This window comes from Lissotriton helveticus, chromosome 10 (genome assembly GCF_964261635.1).
Source record: "Lissotriton helveticus chromosome 10, aLisHel1.1, whole genome shotgun sequence".
Classification (NCBI taxonomy): Eukaryota; Metazoa; Chordata; class Amphibia; order Caudata; family Salamandridae; genus Lissotriton; species Lissotriton helveticus.
The window spans coordinates 1,218,003,998-1,218,027,995 of record NC_136071.1 but is presented as its reverse complement, the minus strand read 5'-3'; the positions used below and the strand labels follow the sequence as shown (position 1 = coordinate 1,218,027,995).

General features: G+C 50.8%; 1 protein-coding gene across 2 annotated transcripts in view; it reads right to left on the bottom strand.

The window, feature by feature from the left end:
* The window catches only part of LOC144784981 (NACHT, LRR and PYD domains-containing protein 3-like), a 220,492-nt gene that overhangs the window by 122,368 nt on the left and 74,126 nt on the right, over positions 1 to 23,998 (bottom strand). The window contains exon 3 of one of the 2 annotated variants that reach the window (XM_078664101.1): positions 636 to 734. The exons of the other annotated variant lie outside the window; for it this stretch is intronic. Coding sequence (XP_078520227.1) covers positions 636 to 734 — 99 coding nt within the window. The remainder of the gene's footprint in view (positions 1 to 635; positions 735 to 23,998) is intronic. 2 annotated transcript variants of the gene reach the window in all.

Below are 23,998 nucleotides of genomic sequence, written 5' to 3'. Positions count from 1 at the left end.
TGGGCAGGTGTCATCAGTGGTTGGGTGCTGGGCAGGTGGCATCAGTGGATGGGGCTGGGCAGGTGGCATCAGTGGTTGGGGGCTGGGCAGGTGTCATCAGTGGTTGGGTGCTGACAGGTGGCATCAGTGGATGGGGCTGGGCAGGTGGCATCCGTTGTTGGGGGCTGGGCAGGTGTCATCAGTGGTTGGGTGCTGACAGGTGGCATCAGTGGATGGGGCTGGGCAGGTGGCATCCGTTGTTGGGGGCTGGGCAGGTGGCATCAGGGGTTGGGGGCTGGGCAGGTGGCATCCGTGGTTGAGGGCTGGGCAGGTGGCATCAGTGGTTGTGGGCTGACAGGTGGCATCCGTGGTTGGGGGCTGGGCAGGTGGCATCCGTGGTTGGGGGCTGGGCAGGTGGCATCAGTGGTTGGGGGCTGGGTACCCTGCAGTGGTGTAAGGATGGCCCTGGTCACTCGTAAGGATAGACTTGGTCACTCACTGCGCTGCACGGGTGTAAGGATAGACCTGGTCACTCACTGCGCTGCAGTGACCGCAGACTTGTACATTGTGCAGCACTTTCCCTACGTGTTGTCACTTTAGTGCTGTCCCAATGAGTGCCAGACACACAACTCAGTGTAAAAGGAAACTTTACTCACGATAACGTTGTTAAGTCCAGAGTCCTGAGCACAGGCGCGAGCAGCTTGATGCCTTCATTTCCAAAGGTGTCCTCGTGCAAAGACATGGACTGCAGCTTTCTGTGAGCACAAGAAGAGAGCATGAGGGGGACATCACAGGGATACTCCACAGACAACATCAGTAGTAACTCACTGAGAAGAGAGGAGACTGCCTGCAGGATCCAGGCAGGTGCAGAGGGAATGTGGAAGACAGAAGGAGGCAAGGGGACCAGAGGTCCTACCAGCCCCCACTACAACCGAGTGCAGGAGAAGCAAGGTCTGAAGGAAAGGAGAGTAACGATGGGGAACGGGAAGCAGGGGTAAAAGGGTTCCAAAGGTAGGAGGGTGGCACAGGGGAATGAAGGGAGGGCTAAAATGAAGCAGTCTGCTAGTGTAGAATAGCAGGGATGGAGAACGGAGCGCAGGTGAAGCGATGTCTGATGATGTAGGAGAGTAAGGATGGAGAACGGAGCGCAGGTGAAGCGATGTCTGATGATGTAGGAGAGTAAGGATGGAGAACGGAGCGCAGGTGAAGCGATGTCTGATGATGTAGGAGAGTAAGACCGGAGACCGGAGAGCAGGTGAAGCGGTGTCTGATGTAGGAGAGTAAGGATGGGGAATGGAGAGCAGGTGAAGCGGTGTCTGATGTAGGAGAGTAAGACCGGAGACCGGAGAGCAGGTGAAGCGGTGTCTGATGTAGGAGAGTAAGGATGGGGAACGGAGAGCAGGTGAAGCGGTGTCTGATAATGTAGGAGAGTAAGGATGGAGAACGGAGCACAGGTGAAGCGGTGTCTGATGATGTACAAGAGTAAGAACGGTGAACGGAGCGCAGGTTAAGCGGTGGCTGATGTAGGAGAGTAAGGATGGGGAACGGAGAGCAGGTGAAGCGGTGTCTGATGTAGGAGAGTAAGACCGGAGACCGGAGAGCAGGTGAAGCGGTGTCTGATGTCGGAGAGTAAGGATGGGGAACGGAGAGCAGGTGAAGCGGTGTCTGATGTAGGAGAGTAAGGACGAGGAACGGAGAGCAGGTGAAGCGGTGTCTGATGTAGGAGAGTAAGACCGGAGACCGGAGAGCAGGTGAAGCGGTGTCTGATGTAGGAGAGTAAGACCGGAGACCGGAGAGCAGGTGAAGCGGTGTCTGATGTAGGAGAGTAAGGATGGGGAACGGAGAGCAGGTGAAGCGGTGTCTGATGTAGGAGAGTAAGACCGGAGACCGGAGAGCAGGTGAAGCGGTGTCTGATGTAGGAGAGTAAGGATGGGGAACGGAGAGCAGGTGAAGCGGTGTCTGATGTAGGAGAGTAAGGACGAGGAACAGTGCAGGTGAAGCGGTGTCTGATGTAGGAGAGTAAGGATGGGGAACGGAGAGCAGGTGAAGCGGTGTCTGATGTAGGAGAGTAAGACCGGAGAACGGAGAGCAGGTGAAGCGGTGTCTGATGTAGGAGAGTAAGGACGGAGAACGGAGTGCAGGTGAAGCGGTGTCTGATGTAGGAGAGTAAGGACAGGAACGGAGAGCAGGTGAAGTGGTGTCTGATGATGTAGGAGAGTAAGGATGGGGAACGGAGAGCAGGTGAAGCGGTGTCTGATGTAGGAGAGTAAGGACGAGGAACGGAGAGCAGGTGAAGTGGTGTCTGATGATGTAGGAGAGTAAGGATGGGGAACGGAGTGCAGGTGAAGCGGTGTCTGATGTAGGAGAGTAAGGACAGGAACGGAGAGCAGGTGAAGTGGTGTCTGATGATGTAGGAGAGTAAGGATGGGGAACGGAGAGCAGGTGAAGCGGTGTCTGATGTAGGAGAGTAAGGACAGGAACGGAGAGCAGGTGAAGTGGTGTCTGATGATGTAGGAGAGTAAGGACGAGAAACGGAGAGCAGGTGAAGTGGTGTCTGATGATGTAGGAGAGTAAGAACGAGGAACGGAGAGCAGGTGAAGTGGTGTCTGATGATGTAGGAGAGTAAGGATGGGGAACGGAGAGCAGGTGAAGCGGTGTCTGATGTAGGAGAGTAAGGACGAGGAACGGAGAGCAGGTGAATTGGTGTCTGATGATGTAGGAGAGTAAGGATGGGGAACGGAGAGCAGGTGAAGCGGTGTCTGATGATGTAGGAGAGTAAGGATGGGGAACGGAGCGCAGGTGAAGCGGTGTCTGATGTAGGAGAGTAAGGACGAGGAACGGAGAGCAGGTGAAGCGGTGTCTGATGATGTAGGAGAGTAAGCACAAGGAACGGAGAGCAGGTGAAGCGGTGTCTGATGTAGGAGAGTAAGGATGGAGAACGGAGCGCAGGTGAAGCGGTGTCTGATGTAGGAGAGTAAGACCGGAGAACGGAGAGCAGGTGAAGCGGTGTCTGATGTAGGAGAGTAAGGATGGAGAACGGAGAGCAGGTGAAGCGGTGTCTGATGTAGGAGAGTAAGACCGGAGACCGGAGAGCAGGTGAAGCGGTGTCTGATGTAGGAGAGTAAGGATGGGGAACGGAGAGCAGGTGAAGCGGTGTCTGATGTAGGAGAGTAAGACCGGAGACCGGAGAGCAGGTGAAGCGGTGTCTGATGTAGGAGAGTAAGGATGGGGAACGGAGAGCAGGTGAAGCGGTGTCTGATGTAGGAGAGTAAGACCGGAGAACGGAGAGCAGGTGAAGCGGTGTCTGATGTAGGAGAGTAAGGATGGGGAACGGAGAGCAGGTGAAGCGGTGTCTGATGTAGGAGAGTAAGACCGGAGACCGGAGAGCAGGTGAAGCGGTGTCTGATGTAGGAGAGTAAGGATGGGGAACGGAGAGCAGGTGAAGCGGTGTCTGATGTAGGAGAGTAAGACCGGAGACCGGAGAGCAGGTGAAGCGGTGTCTGATGTAGGAGAGTAAGGATGGGGAACGGAGAGCAGGTGAAGCGGTGTCTGATGTAGGAGAGTAAGACCGGAGAACGGAGAGCAGGTGAAGCGGTGTCTGATGTAGGAGAGTAAGGACGAGGAACAGTGCAGGTGAAGCGGTGTCTGATGTAGGAGAGTAAGGATGGGGAACGGAGAGCAGGTGAAGCGGTGTCTGATGTAGGAGAGTAAGACCGGAGAACGGAGAGCAGGTGAAGCGGTGTCTGATGTAGGAGAGTAAGGACGGAGAACGGAGTGCAGGTGAAGCGGTGTCTGATGTAGGAGAGTAAGGACAGGAACGGAGAGCAGGTGAAGTGGTGTCTGATGATGTAGGAGAGTAAGGACGAGGAACGGAGAGCAGGTGAAGTGGTGTCTGATGATGTAGGAGAGTAAGAACGAGGAACGGAGAGCAATTGAAGTGGTGTCTGATGATGTAGGAGAGTAAGGATGGGGAACGGAGAGCAGGTGAAGCGGTGTCTGATGTAGGAGAGTAAGGACGAGGAACGGAGAGCAGGTGAATTGGTGTCTGATGATGTAGGAGAGTAAGGATGGGGAACGGAGAGCAGGTGAAGCGGTGTCTGATGATGTAGGAGAGTAAGGATGGGGAACGGAGAGCAGGTGAAGCGGTGTCTGATGTAGGAGAGTAAGGACGAGGAACGGAGAGCAGGTGAAGTGGTGTCTGATGATGTAGGAGAGTAAGCACAAGGAACGGAGAGCAGGTGAAGCGGTGTCTGATGATGTAGGAGAGTAAGGACGAGGAACGGAGAGCAGGTGAAGCGATGTCTGATGATGTAGGAGAGTAAGGATGGAGAACGGAGCGCAGGTGAAGCGATGTCTGATGATGTAGGAGAGTAAGACCGGAGACCGGAGAGCAGGTGAAGCGGTGTCTGATGTAGGAGAGTAAGGATGGGGAATGGAGAGCAGGTGAAGCGGTGTCTGATGTAGGAGAGTAAGACCGGAGACCGGAGAGCAGGTGAAGCGGTGTCTGATGTAGGAGAGTAAGGATGGGGAACGGAGAGCAGGTGAAGCGGTGTCTGATAATGTAGGAGAGTAAGGATGGAGAACGGAGCACAGGTGAAGCGGTGTCTGATGATGTACAAGAGTAAGAACGGTGAACGGAGCGCAGGTTAAGCGGTGGCTGATGTAGGAGAGTAAGGATGGGGAACGGAGAGCAGGTGAAGCGGTGTCTGATGTAGGAGAGTAAGACCGGAGACCGGAGAGCAGGTGAAGCGGTGTCTGATGTCGGAGAGTAAGGATGGGGAACGGAGAGCAGGTGAAGCGGTGTCTGATGTAGGAGAGTAAGGACGAGGAACGGAGAGCAGGTGAAGCGGTGTCTGATGTAGGAGAGTAAGACCGGAGACCGGAGAGCAGGTGAAGCGGTGTCTGATGTAGGAGAGTAAGACCGGAGACCGGAGAGCAGGTGAAGCGGTGTCTGATGTAGGAGAGTAAGGATGGGGAACGGAGAGCAGGTGAAGCGGTGTCTGATGTAGGAGAGTAAGACCGGAGACCGGAGAGCAGGTGAAGCGGTGTCTGATGTAGGAGAGTAAGGATGGGGAACGGAGAGCAGGTGAAGCGGTGTCTGATGTAGGAGAGTAAGGACGAGGAACAGTGCAGGTGAAGCGGTGTCTGATGTAGGAGAGTAAGGATGGGGAACGGAGAGCAGGTGAAGCGGTGTCTGATGTAGGAGAGTAAGACCGGAGAACGGAGAGCAGGTGAAGCGGTGTCTGATGTAGGAGAGTAAGGACGGAGAACGGAGTGCAGGTGAAGCGGTGTCTGATGTAGGAGAGTAAGGACAGGAACGGAGAGCAGGTGAAGTGGTGTCTGATGATGTAGGAGAGTAAGGATGGGGAACGGAGAGCAGGTGAAGCGGTGTCTGATGTAGGAGAGTAAGGACGAGGAACGGAGAGCAGGTGAAGTGGTGTCTGATGATGTAGGAGAGTAAGGATGGGGAACGGAGTGCAGGTGAAGCGGTGTCTGATGTAGGAGAGTAAGGACAGGAACGGAGAGCAGGTGAAGTGGTGTCTGATGATGTAGGAGAGTAAGGATGGGGAACGGAGAGCAGGTGAAGCGGTGTCTGATGTAGGAGAGTAAGGACAGGAACGGAGAGCAGGTGAAGTGGTGTCTGATGATGTAGGAGAGTAAGGACGAGAAACGGAGAGCAGGTGAAGTGGTGTCTGATGATGTAGGAGAGTAAGAACGAGGAACGGAGAGCAGGTGAAGTGGTGTCTGATGATGTAGGAGAGTAAGGATGGGGAACGGAGAGCAGGTGAAGCGGTGTCTGATGTAGGAGAGTAAGGACGAGGAACGGAGAGCAGGTGAATTGGTGTCTGATGATGTAGGAGAGTAAGGATGGGGAACGGAGAGCAGGTGAAGCGGTGTCTGATGATGTAGGAGAGTAAGGATGGGGAACGGAGCGCAGGTGAAGCGGTGTCTGATGTAGGAGAGTAAGGACGAGGAACGGAGAGCAGGTGAAGCGGTGTCTGATGATGTAGGAGAGTAAGCACAAGGAACGGAGAGCAGGTGAAGCGGTGTCTGATGTAGGAGAGTAAGGATGGAGAACGGAGCGCAGGTGAAGCGGTGTCTGATGTAGGAGAGTAAGACCGGAGAACGGAGAGCAGGTGAAGCGGTGTCTGATGTAGGAGAGTAAGGATGGAGAACGGAGAGCAGGTGAAGCGGTGTCTGATGTAGGAGAGTAAGACCGGAGACCGGAGAGCAGGTGAAGCGGTGTCTGATGTAGGAGAGTAAGGATGGGGAACGGAGAGCAGGTGAAGCGGTGTCTGATGTAGGAGAGTAAGACCGGAGACCGGAGAGCAGGTGAAGCGGTGTCTGATGTAGGAGAGTAAGGATGGGGAACGGAGAGCAGGTGAAGCGGTGTCTGATGTAGGAGAGTAAGACCGGAGAACGGAGAGCAGGTGAAGCGGTGTCTGATGTAGGAGAGTAAGGATGGGGAACGGAGAGCAGGTGAAGCGGTGTCTGATGTAGGAGAGTAAGACCGGAGACCGGAGAGCAGGTGAAGCGGTGTCTGATGTAGGAGAGTAAGGATGGGGAACGGAGAGCAGGTGAAGCGGTGTCTGATGTAGGAGAGTAAGACCGGAGACCGGAGAGCAGGTGAAGCGGTGTCTGATGTAGGAGAGTAAGGATGGGGAACGGAGAGCAGGTGAAGCGGTGTCTGATGTAGGAGAGTAAGACCGGAGAACGGAGAGCAGGTGAAGCGGTGTCTGATGTAGGAGAGTAAGGACGAGGAACAGTGCAGGTGAAGCGGTGTCTGATGTAGGAGAGTAAGGATGGGGAACGGAGAGCAGGTGAAGCGGTGTCTGATGTAGGAGAGTAAGACCGGAGAACGGAGAGCAGGTGAAGCGGTGTCTGATGTAGGAGAGTAAGGACGGAGAACGGAGTGCAGGTGAAGCGGTGTCTGATGTAGGAGAGTAAGGACAGGAACGGAGAGCAGGTGAAGTGGTGTCTGATGATGTAGGAGAGTAAGGACGAGGAACGGAGAGCAGGTGAAGTGGTGTCTGATGATGTAGGAGAGTAAGAACGAGGAACGGAGAGCAATTGAAGTGGTGTCTGATGATGTAGGAGAGTAAGGATGGGGAACGGAGAGCAGGTGAAGCGGTGTCTGATGTAGGAGAGTAAGGACGAGGAACGGAGAGCAGGTGAATTGGTGTCTGATGATGTAGGAGAGTAAGGATGGGGAACGGAGAGCAGGTGAAGCGGTGTCTGATGATGTAGGAGAGTAAGGATGGGGAACGGAGAGCAGGTGAAGCGGTGTCTGATGTAGGAGAGTAAGGACGAGGAACGGAGAGCAGGTGAAGTGGTGTCTGATGATGTAGGAGAGTAAGCACAAGGAACGGAGAGCAGGTGAAGCGGTGTCTGATGATGTAGGAGAGTAAGGACGAGGAACGGAGAGCAGGTGAAGTGGTGTCTGATGATGTAGGAGAGTAAGAACGAGGAACGGAGAGCAGGTGAAGTGGTGTCTGATGATGTAGGAGAGTAAGGACGAGGAACGGAGAGCAGGTGAAGTGGTGTCTGATGATGTAGGAGAGTAAGAACGAGGAACGGAGAGCAGGTGAAGTGGTGTCTGATGATGTAGGAGAGTAAGGACGAGGAACGGAGAGCAGGTGAAGTGGTGTCTGATGATGTAGGAGAGTAAGGATGGGGAACGGAGAGCAGGTGAAGCGGTGTCTGATGTAGGAGAGTAAGGACAGAGAACGGAGAGCAGATGAAGCAGTGTCTGATGATGTAGGAGAGTAAGGATGGGGAACGGAGAGCAGGTGAAGCGGTGTCTGATGTAGGAGAGTAAGGACGAGGAACGGAGAGCAGGTGAAGTGGTGTCTGATGATGTAGGAGAGTAAGGATGGGGAACGGAGAGCAGGTGAAGCGGTGTCTGATGTAGGAGAGTAAGGACGAGGAACGGAGAGCAGGTGAAGTGGTGTCTGATGATGTAGGAGAGTAAGGACGAGGAACGGAGAGCAGGTGAAGCGGTGTCTGATGATGTAGGAGAGTAAGGACGAGGAACGGAGAGCAGGTGAAGTGGTGTCTGATGATGTAGGAGAGTAAGGATGGGAAACGGAGAGCAGGTGAAGCGATGTCTGATGTAGGAGAGTAAGGACGAGGAACGGAGAGCAGGTGAAGTGGTGTCTGATGATGTAGGAGATTAAGAACGAGGAACGGATAGCAGGTGAAGTGGTGTCTGATAATGTAGGAGAGTAAGGACGAGGAACGGAGAGCAGGTGAAGTGGTGTCTGATGATGTAGGAGAGTAAGGATGGGGAACGGAGAGCAGGTGAAGCGGTGTCTGATGTAGGAGAGTAAGGACGAGGAACGGAGAGCAGGTGAAGTGGTGTCTGATGATGTAGGAGAGTAAGCACAAGGAACGGAGAGCAGGTGAAGCGGTGTCTGATGATGTAGGAGAGTAAGGATGGGGAACGGAGAGCAGGTGAAGCGGTGTCTGATGTAGGAGAGTAAGGACAGGAACGGAGAGCAGGTGAAGTGGTGTCTGATGATGTAGGAGAGTAAGGACGAGGAACGGAGAGCAGGTGAAGTGGTGTCTGATGATGTAGGAGAGTAAGAACGAGGAACGGAGAGCAGGTGAAGTGGTGTCTGATGATGTAGGAGAGTAAGGATAAGGAACGGAGAGCAGGTGAAGTGGTGTCTGATGATGTAGGAGAGTAAGGATGGGGAACGGAGAGCAGGTGAAGCGGTGTCTGATGTAGGAGAGTAAGGACGAGGAACAGTGCAGGTGAAGCAGTGTCTGATGTAGGAGAGTAAGGACGAGGAACGGAGCGCAGGTGAAGCGGTGTCTGATGATGTAGGAGAGTAAGGACAGAGAAAGGAGCGCAGGTGAAGCGGTGTCTGATGTAGGAGAGTAAGGACAGAGAAAGGAGCGCAGGTGAAGCGGTGTCTGATGTAGGAGAGTAAGGACAGAGAACGGAGAGCAGGTGAAGCGGTGTCTGATGTAGGAGAGTAAGGACAGAGAACGGAGAGCAGGTGAAGCGATTGATGATGTAGGAGAGTAAGGACGGAGAACGGAGCACAGGTGAAGCGGTGTCTGATGATGTAGGAGAGTAAGGACAGAGAAAGGAGCGCAGGTGAAGCGGTGTCTGATGTAGGAGAGTAAGGACAGAGAACGGAGAGCAGGTGAAGCGTTGTCTGATGTAGGAGAGTAAGGACAGAGAACGGAGAGCAGGTGAAGCGATGTCTGATGATGTAGGAGAGTAAGGACGGAGAACGGAGCGCAGGTGAAGCGGTGTCTGATGATGTAGGAGAGTAAGGACAGAGAAAGGAGCGCAGGTGAAGCGGTGTCTGATGTAGGAGAGTAAGGACGAGGAACAGTGCAGGTGAAGCAGTGTCTGATGTAGGAGAGTAAGGATGGAGAACGGAGCGCAGGTGAAGCGGTGTCTGATGTAGGAAAGTAAGGACGAGGAACGGAGCGCAGGTGAAGCGGTGTCTGATGTAGGAGAGTAAGGACGGAGAAAGGAGCGCAGGTGAAGCGGTGTCTGATGTATGAGAGTAAGGACGGAGAACGGAGCACAGGTGAAGCGGTGTCTGATGTAGGAGAGTAAGGACAGAGAACGGAGCGCAGGTGAAGCGGTGTCTGATGATGTAGGAGAGTAAGGATGGAGAACGGAGCGCAGGTGAAGCGGTGTCTGATGTAGGAAAGTAAGGACGAGGAACAGTGCAGGTGAAGCAGTGTCTGATGTAGGAGAGTAAGGATGGAGAACGGAGCGCAGGTGAAGCGGTGTCTGATGTAGGAAAGTAAGGACGAGGAACGGAGCGCAGGTGAAGCGGTGTCTGATGATGTAGGAGAGTAAGGACGGAGAAAGGAGCGCAGGTAAAGCGGTGTCTGATGTATGAGAGTAAGGACGGAGAACGGAGCACAGGTGAAGCGATGTCTGATGTAGGAGAGTAAGGACGAGGAACGGAGAGCAGGTGAAGCGGTGTCTGATGTAGGAGAGTAAGGACGAGGAACAGAGAGCAGGTGAAGCGGTGTCGGATGTAGGAGAGTAAGGACGGGGAACGGAGAGCAGGTGAAGCAGTGTCTGATGTAGGAGAGTAAGGACGGGGAACGGAGCGCAGGTGAAGCGGTGTCTGATGTAGGAGAGTAAGGACGGGGAACGGAGAGCAGGTGAAGCAGTGTCTGATGTAGGAGAGTAAGGACAGAGAACGGAGAGCAGGTGAAGCGGTGTCTGATGTAGGAGAGTAAGGACAGAGAACGGAGAGCAGGTGAAGCAGTGTCTGATGTAGGAGAGTAAGGACAGAGAACGGAGAGCAGGTGAAGCGGTGTCTGATGTAGGAGAGTAAGGACGGGGAACGGAGAGCAGGTGAAGCAGTGTCTGATGATGTAGGAGAGTAAGGATGGGGAACGGAGAGCAGGTGAAGCGGTGTCTGATGTAGGAGAGTAAGGACGGAGAACGGAGCGCAGGTGAAGCGATGTCTGATGATGTAGGAGAGTAAGGATGGGGAACGGAGAGCAGGTGAAGAGGTGTCTGATGTAGTAGAGTAAGGACGAGGAACGGAGAGCAGATGAAGCAGTGTCTGATGATGTAGGAGAGTAAGGACGAGGAACGGAGAGCAGGTGAAGCGGTCTCTGATGATGTAGGAGAGTAAGGACGAGGAACGGAGAGCAGGTGAAGTGGTGTTTGATGATGTAGGAGAGTAAGGACAGAGAAAGGAGCGCAGGTGAAGCGGTGTCTGATGATGTAGGAGAGTAAGGATGGAGAACGGAGCGCAGGTGAAACGGTGTCTGATGTAGGAGAGTAAGGACGGAGAGCGGAGCGCAGGTGAAGCGGTGTCTGATGATGTACAAGAGTAAGAACGGTGAACGGAGCGCAGGTGAAGCGGTGTCTGATGATGTACAAGAGTAAGAACGGTGAACGGAGCGCAGGTGAAGCGGTGTCTGATGTAGGAGAGTAAGGACGAGGAACAGTGCAGGTGAAGCAGTGTCTGATGTAGGAGAGTAAGGATGGAGAACGGAGCGCAGGTGAAGCGGTGTCTGATGATGTAGGAGAGTAAGGACAGAGAAAGGAGCGCAGGTGAAGCGGTGTCTGATGTAGGAGAGTAAGGACAGAGAACGGAGAGCAGGTGAAGCTGTGTCTGATGATGTAGGAGAGTAAGGACAGAGAAAGGAGCGCAGGTGAAGCGGTGTCTGATGATGTAGGAGAGTAAGGATGGAGAACGGCGCGCAGGTGAAGCGGTGTCTGATGTAGGAGAGTAAGGACGAGGAACAGTGCAGGTGAAGCAGTGTCTGATGTAGGAGAGTAAGGATGGAGAACGGAGCGCAGGTGAAGCGGTGTCTGATGTAGGAAAGTAAGGACGAGGAACGGAGAGCAGGTGAAGCAGTGTCTGATGATGTAGGAGAGTAAGGATGGGGAACGGAGAGCAGGTGAAGCGGTGTCTGATGTAGGAGAGTAAGGACGGAGAACGGAGCGCAGGTGAAGCGATGTCTGATGATGTAGGAGAGTAAGGATGGGGAACGGAGAGCAGGTGAAGCGGTGTCTGATGTAGGAGAGTAAGGACGAGGAACGGAGAGCAGATGAAGCAGTGTCTGATGATGTAGGAGAGTAAGGACGAGGAACGGAGAGCAGGTGAAGCGGTGTCTGATGATGTAGGAGAGTAAGGACGAGGAACGGAGAGCAGGTGAAGTGGTGTCTGATGATGTAGGAGAGTAAGGACAGAGAAAGGAGCGCAGGTGAAGCGGTGTCTGATGATGTAGGAGAGTAAGGATGGAGAACGGAGCGCAGGTGAAGCGGTGTCTGATGTAGGAGAGTAAGGACGAGGAACAGTGCAGGTGAAGCAGTATCTGATGTAGGAGAGTAAGGATGGAGAACGGAGCGCAGGTGAAGCGGTGTCTGATGTAGGAGAGTAAGGACGAGGAACAGTGCAGGTGAAGCAGTGTCTGATGTAGGAGAGTAAGGATGGGGAACGGAGCGCAGGTGAAGCGGTGTCTGATGTAGGAAAGTAAGGACGAGGAACGGAGAGCAGGTGAAGCGGTGTCTGATGTAGGAGAGTAAGGACGAGGAACGGAGAGCAGGTGAAGCGGTGTCTGATGTAGGAGAGTAAGGACGAGGAACGGACAGCAAGTGAAGCGGTGTCCGATGTAGGAGAGTAAGGACGGGGAACGGAGAGCAGGTGAAGCAGTGTCTGATGTAGGAGAGTAAGGACGGGGAACGGAGCGCAGGTGAAGCGGTGTCTGATGTAGGAGAGTAAGGACGGGGAACGGAGCGCAGGTGAAGCGGTGTCTGATGTAGGAGAGTAAGGACGGGGAACGGAGAGCAGGTGAAGCAGTGTCTGATGTAGGAGAGTAAGGACAGAGAACGGAGAGCAGGTGAAGCGGTGTCTGATGTAGGAGAGTAAGGACAGAGAACGGAGAGCAGGTGAAGCAGTGTCTGATGTAGGAGAGTAGGGACAGAGAACGGAGAGCAGGTGAAGCGGTGTCTGATGTAGGAGAGTAAGGACGGGGAACGGAGAGCAGGTAAAGCAGTGTCTGATGTAGGAGAGTAAGGACGGGGAACGGAGAGCAGGTGAAGCAGTGTCTGATGTAGGAGAGTAAGGACGGGGAACGGAGAGCAGGTGAAGCAGTGTCTGATGTAGGAGAGTAAGGACGGAGAACGGAGCGCAGGTGAAGCGGTGTCTGATGTAGGAGAGTAAGGACGAGGAACGGAGTGCAGGTGAAGCGGTGTCTGATGTAGGAGAGTAAGGACGGAGAACGGAGAGCAGGTGAAGCGGTGTCTGATGTAGGAGAGTAAGGACGAGGAACGGAGAGCAGGTGAAGCGGCGTCTGATGATGTAGGAGAGTAAGGATGGGGAACGGAGAGCAGGTGAAGCGGTGTCTGATGTAGGAGAGTAAGGACGAGGAACGGACAGCAAGTGAAGCGGTGTCCGATGTAGGAGAGTAAGGACGGAGAACGGAGAGCAGGTGAAGCGGTGTCTGATGAAGGAGAGTAAGGACGAGGAACGGAGAGCAGGTGAAGCGGTGTCTGATGATGTAGGAGAGTAAGGATGGGGAACGGAGAGCAGGTGAAGCGGTGTCTGATGTAGGAGAGTAAGGACGAGGAACGGACAGCAAGTGAAGCGGTGTCTGATGTAGGAGAGTAAGGATGGGGAACGGACAGCAAGTGAAGCGGTGTCTGATGTAGGAGAGTAAGGATGAGGAACGGACAGCAAGTGAAGCGGTGTCCGATGTAGGAGAGTAAGGATGGGGAACGGAGAGCAGGTGAAGCGATGTCTGATGATGTAGGAGAGTAAGGATGGGGAACGGAGAGCAGGTGAAGCGGTGTCTGATGTAGGAGAGTAAGGACGGAGAACGGAGCGCAGGTGAAGCGATGTCTGATGATGTAGGAGAGTAAGGATGGGGAACGGAGAGCAGGTGAAGCGGTGTCTGATGTAGGAGAGTAAGGACAGAGAACGGAGAGCAGGTGAAGCGATGTCTGATGATGTACAAGAGTAAGAACGGTGAACGGAGCGCAGGTGAAGCGGTGTCTGATGATGTAGAAGCGTAAGCACAAGGAACGGAGAGCAGGTGAAGCGGTGTCTGATGATGTAGGAGAGTAAGGATGGGGAGCGGAGCGCAGGTGAAGCGGTGTCTGATGATGTACAAGAGTAAGAACGGTGAACGGAGCGCAGGTGAAGCGGTGTCTGATGATGTACAAGAGTAAGAACGGTGAACGGAGCGCAGGTGAAGCGGTGTCTGATGATGTAGGACAGTAAGGACGAGGAACGGAGAGCAGGTGAAGCGGTGTCTGATGTAGGAGAGTAAGGACAGAGAACGGAGAGCAGGTGAAGCGATGTCTGATGATGTAGGAGAGTAAGGATGGGGAACGGAGAGCAGGTGAAGCGGTGTCTGATGTAGGAGAGTAAGGACAGAGAACGGAGAGCAGGTGAAGCGATGTCTGATGATGTAGGAGAGTAAGGATGGGGAACGGAGAGCAGGTGAAGCGGTGTCTGATGTAGGAGAGTGTGGTAAATAAATAATTAATTACCGGTACTATTTTTCTATACATTAACTAAAACAGATAGCTCAATAAATAAGAGGCAGACTAGGTGCAACAGTACAGATGGGCTTTCCCGCATCCCTGAAGATAATGATGGACAATAAAATGCATAATATTCGCTCGGTACAGGCAGCTGACGAGCTTTTAATGTCTTTAGGTGGTAGGAAAGAACAATAAAAGAGTTCTGCTTGGGTCTGCGAAAAGGAAAGAAATAAAAAGGGAAAATGTATAAAAAGTTCATAACCTATAAGTGAGAAGTAAAGGAAAAAAAAAAAAAAAAGGGTGAAATGAAGGGGAAAAAGGGAAAAGGAAAGGGGAAAAAAAAGGAAAGGAAAAAAAAAAAGGAAGGGAAGGAAGGAAGAAAAAAAAAATATATAATAATAATTTAAAAGAAAAAAAACTAATAATAAATAAACAATATATAATTGTGTATATTGTCACTAATTAATTAAACATTATAGCACCAAACAATCCATGCTTGTTATATGTATAACAACGCGAGCTACCACATTATAACAATAGAGAGACACGAGGTGGGGTCGGGGAAGAGCCAGGAGCACTTACTTCCGGAATTTTCCGGGTAGTGAGATCAGAGGTTTCCCATGGGAGGGGGGGTCACGGGGGGGTAGGGGGTGGCAGCAAAAAAAGAAAAATATCCATCATCGATAATGCTCCAGTCGACATACCTTGTAGTTATTTTCTTCCAATTGTTCATTTTTACCATAGGCAGTTTTGTTTGCTAAGCTTGAAAATTAACTCTCACTTTAAGAAACATGAGCAGGCCTAGGATTCTGTCCTGGAATGTTAATGGTCTCCGCACCAAACCTCGTGCTAACAAAATCATACAGTACCTTCGGGATGCGGATGTTGAGATCATTATACTCCAGGAGACACATTTAACCGAAAGTGAGATATCCGAGTTAGTGAAGAAAAATAGGTGGATAAATTCCTCTATCTCAATGTCTCAATCTCTAAACACTCGGGGGGTCACTATCTTTTTAAAAAAATCTTCGACTTTAAATCTAAAAATCCTTCAACAAAAAGTGGATAAGGGAGGGAGATGGGTTATTACAGCTGTAGAGATAGGAGGGGCGGCTATAACACTGGCTGGTTATTACGGGCCCAATTGCGATGATTCGTCTGCGCTAGAATCCCTATTCCAACACCTCTTGAACTTCCCAGAGCCGGTGATTATAACTGGCGATTTTAATATTACTATCAACCCTTTATTGGATAAGTCTACAAATAGCAGACAACAAGTTCCCTCCAAATCAAGAAATTGCTTATTGGGTTTATTAAAACAATATGGGTATGTTGATATTTGGAGGCTGAGAGAGGGCCAAAAACAGTGTTTTTCTTTTAAAAACCTAAAATACAGACACAGCTCAAGAATAGACTTCATCCTAACAAGTAGATCTTTGGTTGACTCCATCATTTCAGTAGATTACATCCCATCTCACCTATCGGACCACTCAGCGATGAAGCTGGAAATGGAGTGGGGAATTAAGTCTTCTTCCACGAGACTTTGGTCATTTGACAGGTCATTTCTTACTTCAGTAGAAGACATAGAATTTCTCCAATCCGAGACCCGCGAATTCTTCACCTACAACACGGGTTCAGCCCCAGTAGGTATAGTATGGGATGCTTTTAAATGTTCACTAAGAGGAACAGTCAAGAACAGGGTAGCTCATAGAAGAAGGCAGTATAGGGAAGAAATCTCCTCTATTGAGAATAGTATGTCAGCCATCCAGTCTTGTATAGATACTGACAGATCTATAGACAATCATAATCTGTCCCTGAAACTAGCAGAGCTAAACAAGCTTAAAAACAACTTGTCCTCGATAATGGAGAAGCGAGTCTTGCAAAAATGGGAGGCAAGCAAACTCTCTCACTTCCAGTATGGGGAGGGTGCGGGAAGGCTGTTGGCCTGGAAAATTAAATCAGACCGGGCCCGCAATAACATCGCCTCAATTACATCAGAGAAGGGTACCTCGACCAGTGACGCTGAAATTAGAGAGACCTTTAAAACATTCTTCCAGTCAATATATCAGGATGATCTCAATATCAGTACTAATGATATTGGCAATTGGTTAGAGGGCATTCCCCTTCCCTCTTTGTCATCAGACCAGAGCAAACTTTTGGAAGAGGAAATAAGTGTAGCTGAAGTAGAGCGGGTTATAAGAGGCTCGAAAGGGGGTAAGGCGGCAGGAACCGATGGTTTACCGAATGAGGTATACAAACATTTGATCTCAGAGATATCCCCAACCTTAACAGTCTTGTTTAACCAAATATTGAGGGAAGGGGTAGCACCGCCTTCTTCTTGGGATAAAGCCTCTATAACGCTTATCTTAAAGCCAGGGAAGCCTCCCTCCGACTGTGGCTCATATCGGCCTATTTCAATCTTAAACGCCGACTATAAAATCTTTGCCACAATATTAGCTAAACGGCTTGGCCAGGTCGCCCCTGATATACTTCATTCGAATCAAAAAGGGTTCATTAGAGGTAGACAACTTAATGAGCTTACCTACGAGCTAATAGGATCCATTGATGTGGCCACAAAGGAGATTCTTCCCTTGTCTGTTCTGACGTTGGACGCTACCAAGGCCTTCGACAGGGTTAATTGGTTGTACCTGTCGGAGGCCTTGAGGAAGTTTAACGTTGGAGATAGATTTCGTAGGGCAATAAATCTGTTATATCGAAGTCCTTCTGCCTCAATTTTGATTAATGGGGGTCTTACAGCGTCATTTAATGTAACCAGAGGAACCCGGCAGGGTTGTCCCCTGTCTCCTCTCCTCTTCGATTTGTATATAGAACCTTTTGCACAAACATTAAGAGATAGCGCACTTATTAAACCCTTTATTTTTGGTGATTGGGAAAAAAAGGTGGCACTCTATGCTGACGATATAATGATCTTTACGTCAGACATTAATACGGCTTATCCAGAAGCTATAGACCTTGCTCTTAAATTTGGGAAAGTTTCTGGATACGAAGTAAATGCTTCCAAAACAGAGTCAATGACCTGGAACACAGTCTTAACTACTTTTAACGAGTCATCTAGATCTCAATTACGTTACTTGGGGGTAAACATAGTTAAAGACATTGATCGGATCGCATCGTTAAACTTTTCTTCAATAGCAGCACAGTGTCGTAAAAATATGAGGGATTGGTCACATCTTCCACTCACTATCCTAGGTAAGGTTAATTTAGTAAAAATGTGTATTCTGCCTAAGGTTTCTTTCTTATTTAATTCAATCCCACTCTTTTTTGATCCCAAATTAATTTCTAAACTTCAAAGCGCGATTTCAACCTTTATTTGGAACAGTAAAAATCCAAGAATTTCTTGGAAGAAAATACGACGCCGCAGAGAGAAGGGAGGGTTAGCGGGGCCGGATCTTCAGATCTATGCATGGGCTTTTCAGCTCTCACACACCCGAATGTTGTTAAAAATACTAGCAGCAACAGGGGTAGGCCAAATGTTCTCTATGTTACTGAACTGCGAGGGAATTGGACAGAGCAGTTTTTTTTTCAAATTCGGAGACCCAAAATTAAAAAAAAAAATAAAACTAAAGACCTTAAAGGGGACAGCTTCCACATGGTATAGAATGAGGCAGGCAATTAAATTAGGTTACTTTACAGAGAGAGCTCCAATATGGGACTTGCCATCTCCCCCAGCTTGGGCAGAAGACACATTAACCCAACCATTAAGATCGGCCGGCATCAACACCTGGGGTGATCTGTTTATGGACGGTTCACTACTTCCTTGGGACTACTTAATAAACAAGGTAGGGCCAAGTTTGTCTAGATTTAAATTTATACAAATTTCAAGCTGGTCCCATGCATACAACACGCAGACATCCCGAAGCAGTAGTCTACCTATAGGAGCCAGTAGCGATTTAGTAACGTGTCTGCTAGATAGTCCCCCTGCAAAAAAAGAAATATCTTTGTGGTACAAGAAGATTATTGAGGAATTAGATGGTCAATTTTGCCTCCCAGCTACACTATGGGCTGATGGATTGCCGGATGTGGATTTGGAGAAGCTTTGGTTGGCTTCGTGTGAGGTTCTGTGGGATCTGGTGAAGCCAGCTTGGCTGCGTCGGAATCATATTTTCACAATTCACAGGGCCTATTATTCCCCGTTGAGACTGTCAAAATTTTCTTCGACAGGCCCGGTCTCGTGCCCTAGATGCCGAATGGTTGCCGCATCTGATATTCATATGTTCTACGAATGCCCAGAAATAATAATAGTTAATAGGAAATGATTTATCTTCGGCATTGGGCACTCACCTTTCTATAGATCTTGTTCTTGTCATTTTTGGCCTGAAGAATAAAGCACGTAATGCTGCTTCCAACCTCATATTCTACTCCATTTTGGCAGCACGTAGAGAGATCTGCAGACATTGGAAGGATGCACAGCCTCCCACAATTCATGAATGGCGAACCTCGGTACTCCAGATCTCCAAGCTCGACCTAGCTAGAGGTGGAAATCCAAGTAGAAGAGCTTTTTGGGCACAGTTGGCACGGTCATATTGAGCCTGGGGTTTTTTTTTTTTTTTTTTTCCCAGGAGTCCTATGATTAATGCGAGCATTGCCAACCATTGCTCCTTAATAAGGAACAAGTGGGGCTACGGTTTCACGGGCACTATCTTCCAACGGACAGCCCCAAATGGGAATCTCCAGGTCTGTGCGAATGTACCGATGGGATGTGGCTTCCACTCTCTCCAACTAAGATCTCCCTCCCAGCTAACGCTGAGTTGGTACTGAAACACAGCCGGTTTTCTCATCTCTGCGGCATATTCCGGATTGGACAGATTGGAGCTATGCACGCAAATGAGGATAAAAAAAAAAAAAAAAAAAAATGAATAAATAAAAAAAAAAAAAAAAATAAGAGGCAGGATCCGGGGTATCTGAGTTGAACAGGCTTTAATCAGGCACAAGGGAAGGGACAGGATCGGAACAGCCTGTAATAGAATGGCATGGAATGGCAGCTGCAACGTCTCATTAACATTACATGATATATATAGTAAAACAGTACAATTACATTGCATACAGTAGGCGTAACAAGTGACAAACGTAAGATAAGAACACATGGGCGTAAAAAGAAGGCGTGCACAGGGCGTGCACGAAGACATGTGATGAGAACGTCACAGAAGTGTCACAAATGGGTGGATAGATGGAGGGGGCTACCTGGGCAGCTGGAACCTTTAACCTAGTGGTGCGCGCAAACGGGCCATGACGTGTAACTAGGGAGAGCTGGGGGCTCTGACTTCTAGCACTAGAAGAGGAGACTAAAGTCTGGGATGTCAGGACGACATGTACCTATAGCATATCTGGTATCTTGTGTTTGGAGTACATGTTGATAGAATCTAAAAGTCATCAGAGCAAAGGCTACTTGACACTAAGGCTGGTGCATGCATATATTCTTCATGTGTTGCGTGTGCTATGAATCTTCTATGGATACTAATACAGTAATTCTCTTACATGGAGACAGGAAGACTAGACTATAGCTGAAGATGTTTATGCGGTTCGTTAGCTTAGGAATGTGAAGACGGAGAGCTGAACTGATAACTGTAGGCATAACATATTCTTGGCAGGCAGGCAGACAGAGCCAGGCCGGGCACCGCGCTGCGCGGCAGGAAGTAAGCGAAGGGTCAGGGATGCGGGGAGGGGCTGCATCGCTCCTCGGAGTGGGTTCAGGAGACTGGAACTTAAATCTGGTGTTGAGGCCCTTCGAGGCCTAGAAACGGGGACAATTCGATAAATTAACGTGCACAATGTAAAACGTTGGCAACATAGGCCTAATACTCGTTGCTTTCACGAGGACTGGAAACTGGCATACTAACGTTGGACACAACTATAATTGCGTCTTTATTCGGTCATAGGGGGATATATGCATATTAATCATGCACATATTACATAGGATGGGGAACACGTAGGCACACATGACAAGGCAAAATTCAATTTTCCTCAAGAGTAAGGATGGGGAACGCACAGCAGGTGAAGTGGTGTCTGATGATGTAGGACAGTAAGGACGAGGAACGGAGAGCAGGTGAAGCGGTGTCTGATGTAGGAGAGTAAGGACGGAGAACGGAGCGCAGGTGAAGCGGTGTCTGATGATGTAGGACAGTAAGGACGAGGAACGGAGAGCAGGTGAAGCGGTGTCTGATGTAGGAGAGTAAGGACAGAGAACGGAGAGCAGGTGAAGCGATGTCTGATGATGTACAAGAGTAAGAACGGTGAACGGAGCGCAGGTGAAGCGGTGTCTGATGATGTAGGTGAGTAAGGATGGGGAACGGAGAGCAGGTGAAGCGATGTCTGATGATGTAGGAGAGTAAGGATGGGGAACGGAGAGCAGGTGAAGCGGTGTCTGATGTAGGAGAGTAAGGACAGAGAACGGAGAGCAGGTGAAGCGATGTCTGATGATGTAGGAGAGTAAGGATGGGGAACGGAGAGCAGGTGAAGCGGTGTCTGATGTAGGAGAGTAAGGACGGAGAACGGAGCGCAGGTGAAGCGATGTCTGATGATGTAGGAGAGTAAGGATGGGGAACGGAGAGCAGGTGAAGCAGTGTCTGATGTAGGAGAGTAAGGACAGAGAACGGAGAGCAGGTGAAGCAATGTCTGATGATGTAGGAGAGTAAGGATGGGGAACGGAGAGCAGGTGAAGCGGTGTCTGATGTAGGAGAGTAAGGACAGAGAACGGAGAGCAGGTGAAGCGATGTCTGATGATGTAGGAGAGTAAGGATGGGGAACGGAGAGCAGGTGAAGCGATGTCTGATGATGTAGGAGAGTAAGGATGGGGAACGGAGAGCAGGTGAAGCGATGTCTGATGTAGGAGAGTAAGGACAGAGAACGGAGAGCAGGTGAAGCGGTGTCTGATGATGTAGGAGAGTAAGGACGGAGAGCGGAGAGCAGGTGAAGCGGTGTCTGATGTAGGAGAGTAAGGACGGAGAGCGGAGCGCAGGTGAAGCGGTGTCTGATGATGTACAAGAGTAAGAACGGTGAACGGAGCGCAGGTGAAGCGGTGTCTGATGATGTACAAGAGTAAGAACGGTGAACGGAGCGCAGGTGAAGCGGTGTCTGATGTAGGAGAGTAAGGACTAGGAACGGAGAGCAGGTGAAGCGGTGTATGATGTAGGAGAGTAAGGACAGAGAACGGAGAGCAGGTGAAGCGATGTCTGATGATGTAGGAGAGTAAGGATGGGGAACGGAGAGCAGGTGAATCGATGTCTGATGTAGGAGAGTAAGGACAGAGAACGGAGAGCAGGTGAAGCGGTGTCTGATGATGTAGGAGAGTAAGGACGGAGAGCGGAGAGCAGGTGAAGCGGTGTCTGATGTAGGAGAGTAAGGACGGAGAGCGGAGCGCAGGTGAAGCGGTGTCTGATGATGTACAAGAGTAAGAACGGTGAACGGAGCGCAGGTGAAGCGGTGTCTGATGATGTACAAGAGTAAGAACGGTGAACGGAGCGCAGGTGAAGCGGTGTCTGATGTAGGAGAGTAAGGACTAGGAACGGAGAGCAGGTGAAGCGGTGTATGATGTAGGAGAGTAAGGATGAGGAACAGTGCAGGTGAAGCGGTGTCTGATGATGTAGGAGAGTAAGGATGGGGAACGGAGAGCAGGTGAAGCGATGTCTGATGTAGGAGAGTAAGGACAGAGAACGGAGAGCAGGTGAAGCGGTGTCTGATGATGTACAAGAGTAAGAACGGTGAACGGAGCGCAGGTGAAGCGGTGTCTGATGATGTACAAGAGTAAGAACGGTGAACGGAGCGCAGGTGAAGCGGTGTCTGATGTAGGAGAGTAAGGACTAGGAACGGAGAGCAGGTGAAGCGGTGTATGATGTAGGAGAGTAAGGACAGAGAACGGAGAGCAGGTGAAGCGATGTCTGATGATGTAGGAGAGTAAGGATGGGGAACGGAGAGCAGGTGAAGCGATGTCTGATGTAGGAGAGTAAGGACAGAGAACGGAGAGCAGGTGAAGCGGTGTCTGATGATGTAGGAGAGTAAGGACGGAGAGCGGAGAGCAGGTGAAGCGGTGTCTGATGTAGGAGAGTAAGGACGGAGAGCGGAGCGCAGGTGAAGCGGTGTCTGATGATGTACAAGAGTAAGAACGGTGAACGGAGCGCAGGTGAAGCGGTGTCTGATGATGTACAAGAGTAAGAACGGTGAACGGAGCGCAGGTGAAGCGGTGTCTGATGTAGGAGAGTAAGGACTAGGAACGGAGAGCAGGTGAAGCGGTGTATGATGTAGGAGAGTAAGGATGAGGAACAGTGCAGGTGAAGCGGTGTCTGATGATGTAGGAGAGTAAGGATGGGGAACGGAGAGCAGGTGAAGCGATGTCTGATGTAGGAGAGTAAGGACAGAGAACGGAGAGCAGGTGAAGCGGTGTCTGATGATGTAGGAGAGTAAGGACGGAGAGCGGAGAGCAGGTGAAGCGGTGTCTGATGTAGGAGAGTAAGGACGGAGAGCGGAGCGCAGGTGAAGCGGTGTCTGATGATGTACAAGAGTAAGAACGGTGAACGGAGCGCAGGTGAAGCGGTGTCTGATGATGTACAAGAGTAAGAACGGTGAACGGAGCGCAGGTGAAGCGGTGTCTGATGATGTACAAGAGTAAGAACGGTGAACGGAGCGCAGGTGAAGCGGTGTCTGATGTAGGAGAGTAAGGACTAGGAACGGAGAGCAGGTGAAGCGGTGTATGATGTAGGAGAGTAAGGACAGAGAACGGAGAGCAGGTGAAGCGATGTCTGATGATGTAGGAGAGTAAGGATGGGGAACGGAGAGCAGGTGAAGCGATGTCTGATGTAGGAGAGTAAGGACAGAGAACGGAGAGCAGGTGAAGCGGTGTCTGATGATGTAGGAGAGTAAGGACGGAGAGCGGAGAGCAGGTGAAGCGGTGTCTGATGTAGGAGAGTAAGGACGGAGAGCGGAGCGCAGGTGAAGCGGTGTCTGATGATGTACAAGAGTAAGAACGGTGAACGGAGCGCAGGTGAAGCGGTGTCTGATGATGTACAAGAGTAAGAACGGTGAACGGAGCGCAGGTGAAGCGGTGTCTGATGTAGGAGAGTAAGGACTAGGAACGGAGAGCAGGTGAAGCGGTGTATGATGTAGGAGAGTAAGGATGAGGAACAGTGCAGGTGAAGCGGTGTCTGATGATGTAGGAGAGTAAGGATGGGGAACGGAGAGCAGGTGAAGCGGTGTCTGATGTAGGAGAGTAAGGACAGAGAACGGAGAGCAGGTGAAGCGGTGTCTGATGATGTAGGAGAGTAAGCACAAGGAACGGAGAGCAGGTGAAGCGGTGTCTGATGTAGGAGAGTAAGGATGGGGAACGGACAGCAGGTGAAGCGGTGTCTGATGATGTAGGACAGTAAGGACGAGGAACGGAGAGCAGGTGAAGCGGTGTCTGATGTAGGAGAGTAAGGACGGAGAGCGGAGCGCAGGTGAAGCGGTGTCTGATGATGTACAAGAGTAAGAACGGTGAACGGAGCGCAGGTGAAGCGGTGTCTGATGATGTACAAGAGTAAGAACGGTGAACGGAGCGCAGGTGAAGCGGTGTCTGATGATGTACAAGAGTAAGAACGGTGAACGGAGCGCAGGTGAAGCGGTGTCTGATGTAGGAGAGTAAGGATGAGGAACAGTGCAGGTGAAGCAGTGTCTGATGTAGGAGAGTAAGGACGGAGAACGGAGGGCGGGACTGTTCCCATGTGGCTTAGGGTCAGACTGATTTGCATATGGCCATGGCTGAATGGGGTGGCTGAGTGAGCTAAAGAATGATGATGGATTAAACCCAGATCAGTTGACTGGGGGTGAGTGTTTGCATTGCTCAAACGCTCCGTCCATCATCCCCTTCGGTTTTGCTAAGTTCGCCCTATGTTGGCAGGGTATGCCCAGACGTGGGTCCCTTGCTCACTCTACCACTGGATTCAAGATAGCCTGGCTGGTGAGGATTATGAACCCGAAACCATTCCCAGGATGCTTGTTTACGGTCCAGGGAAGACAGGGCTTGGCAGTTCAGGCTGCACT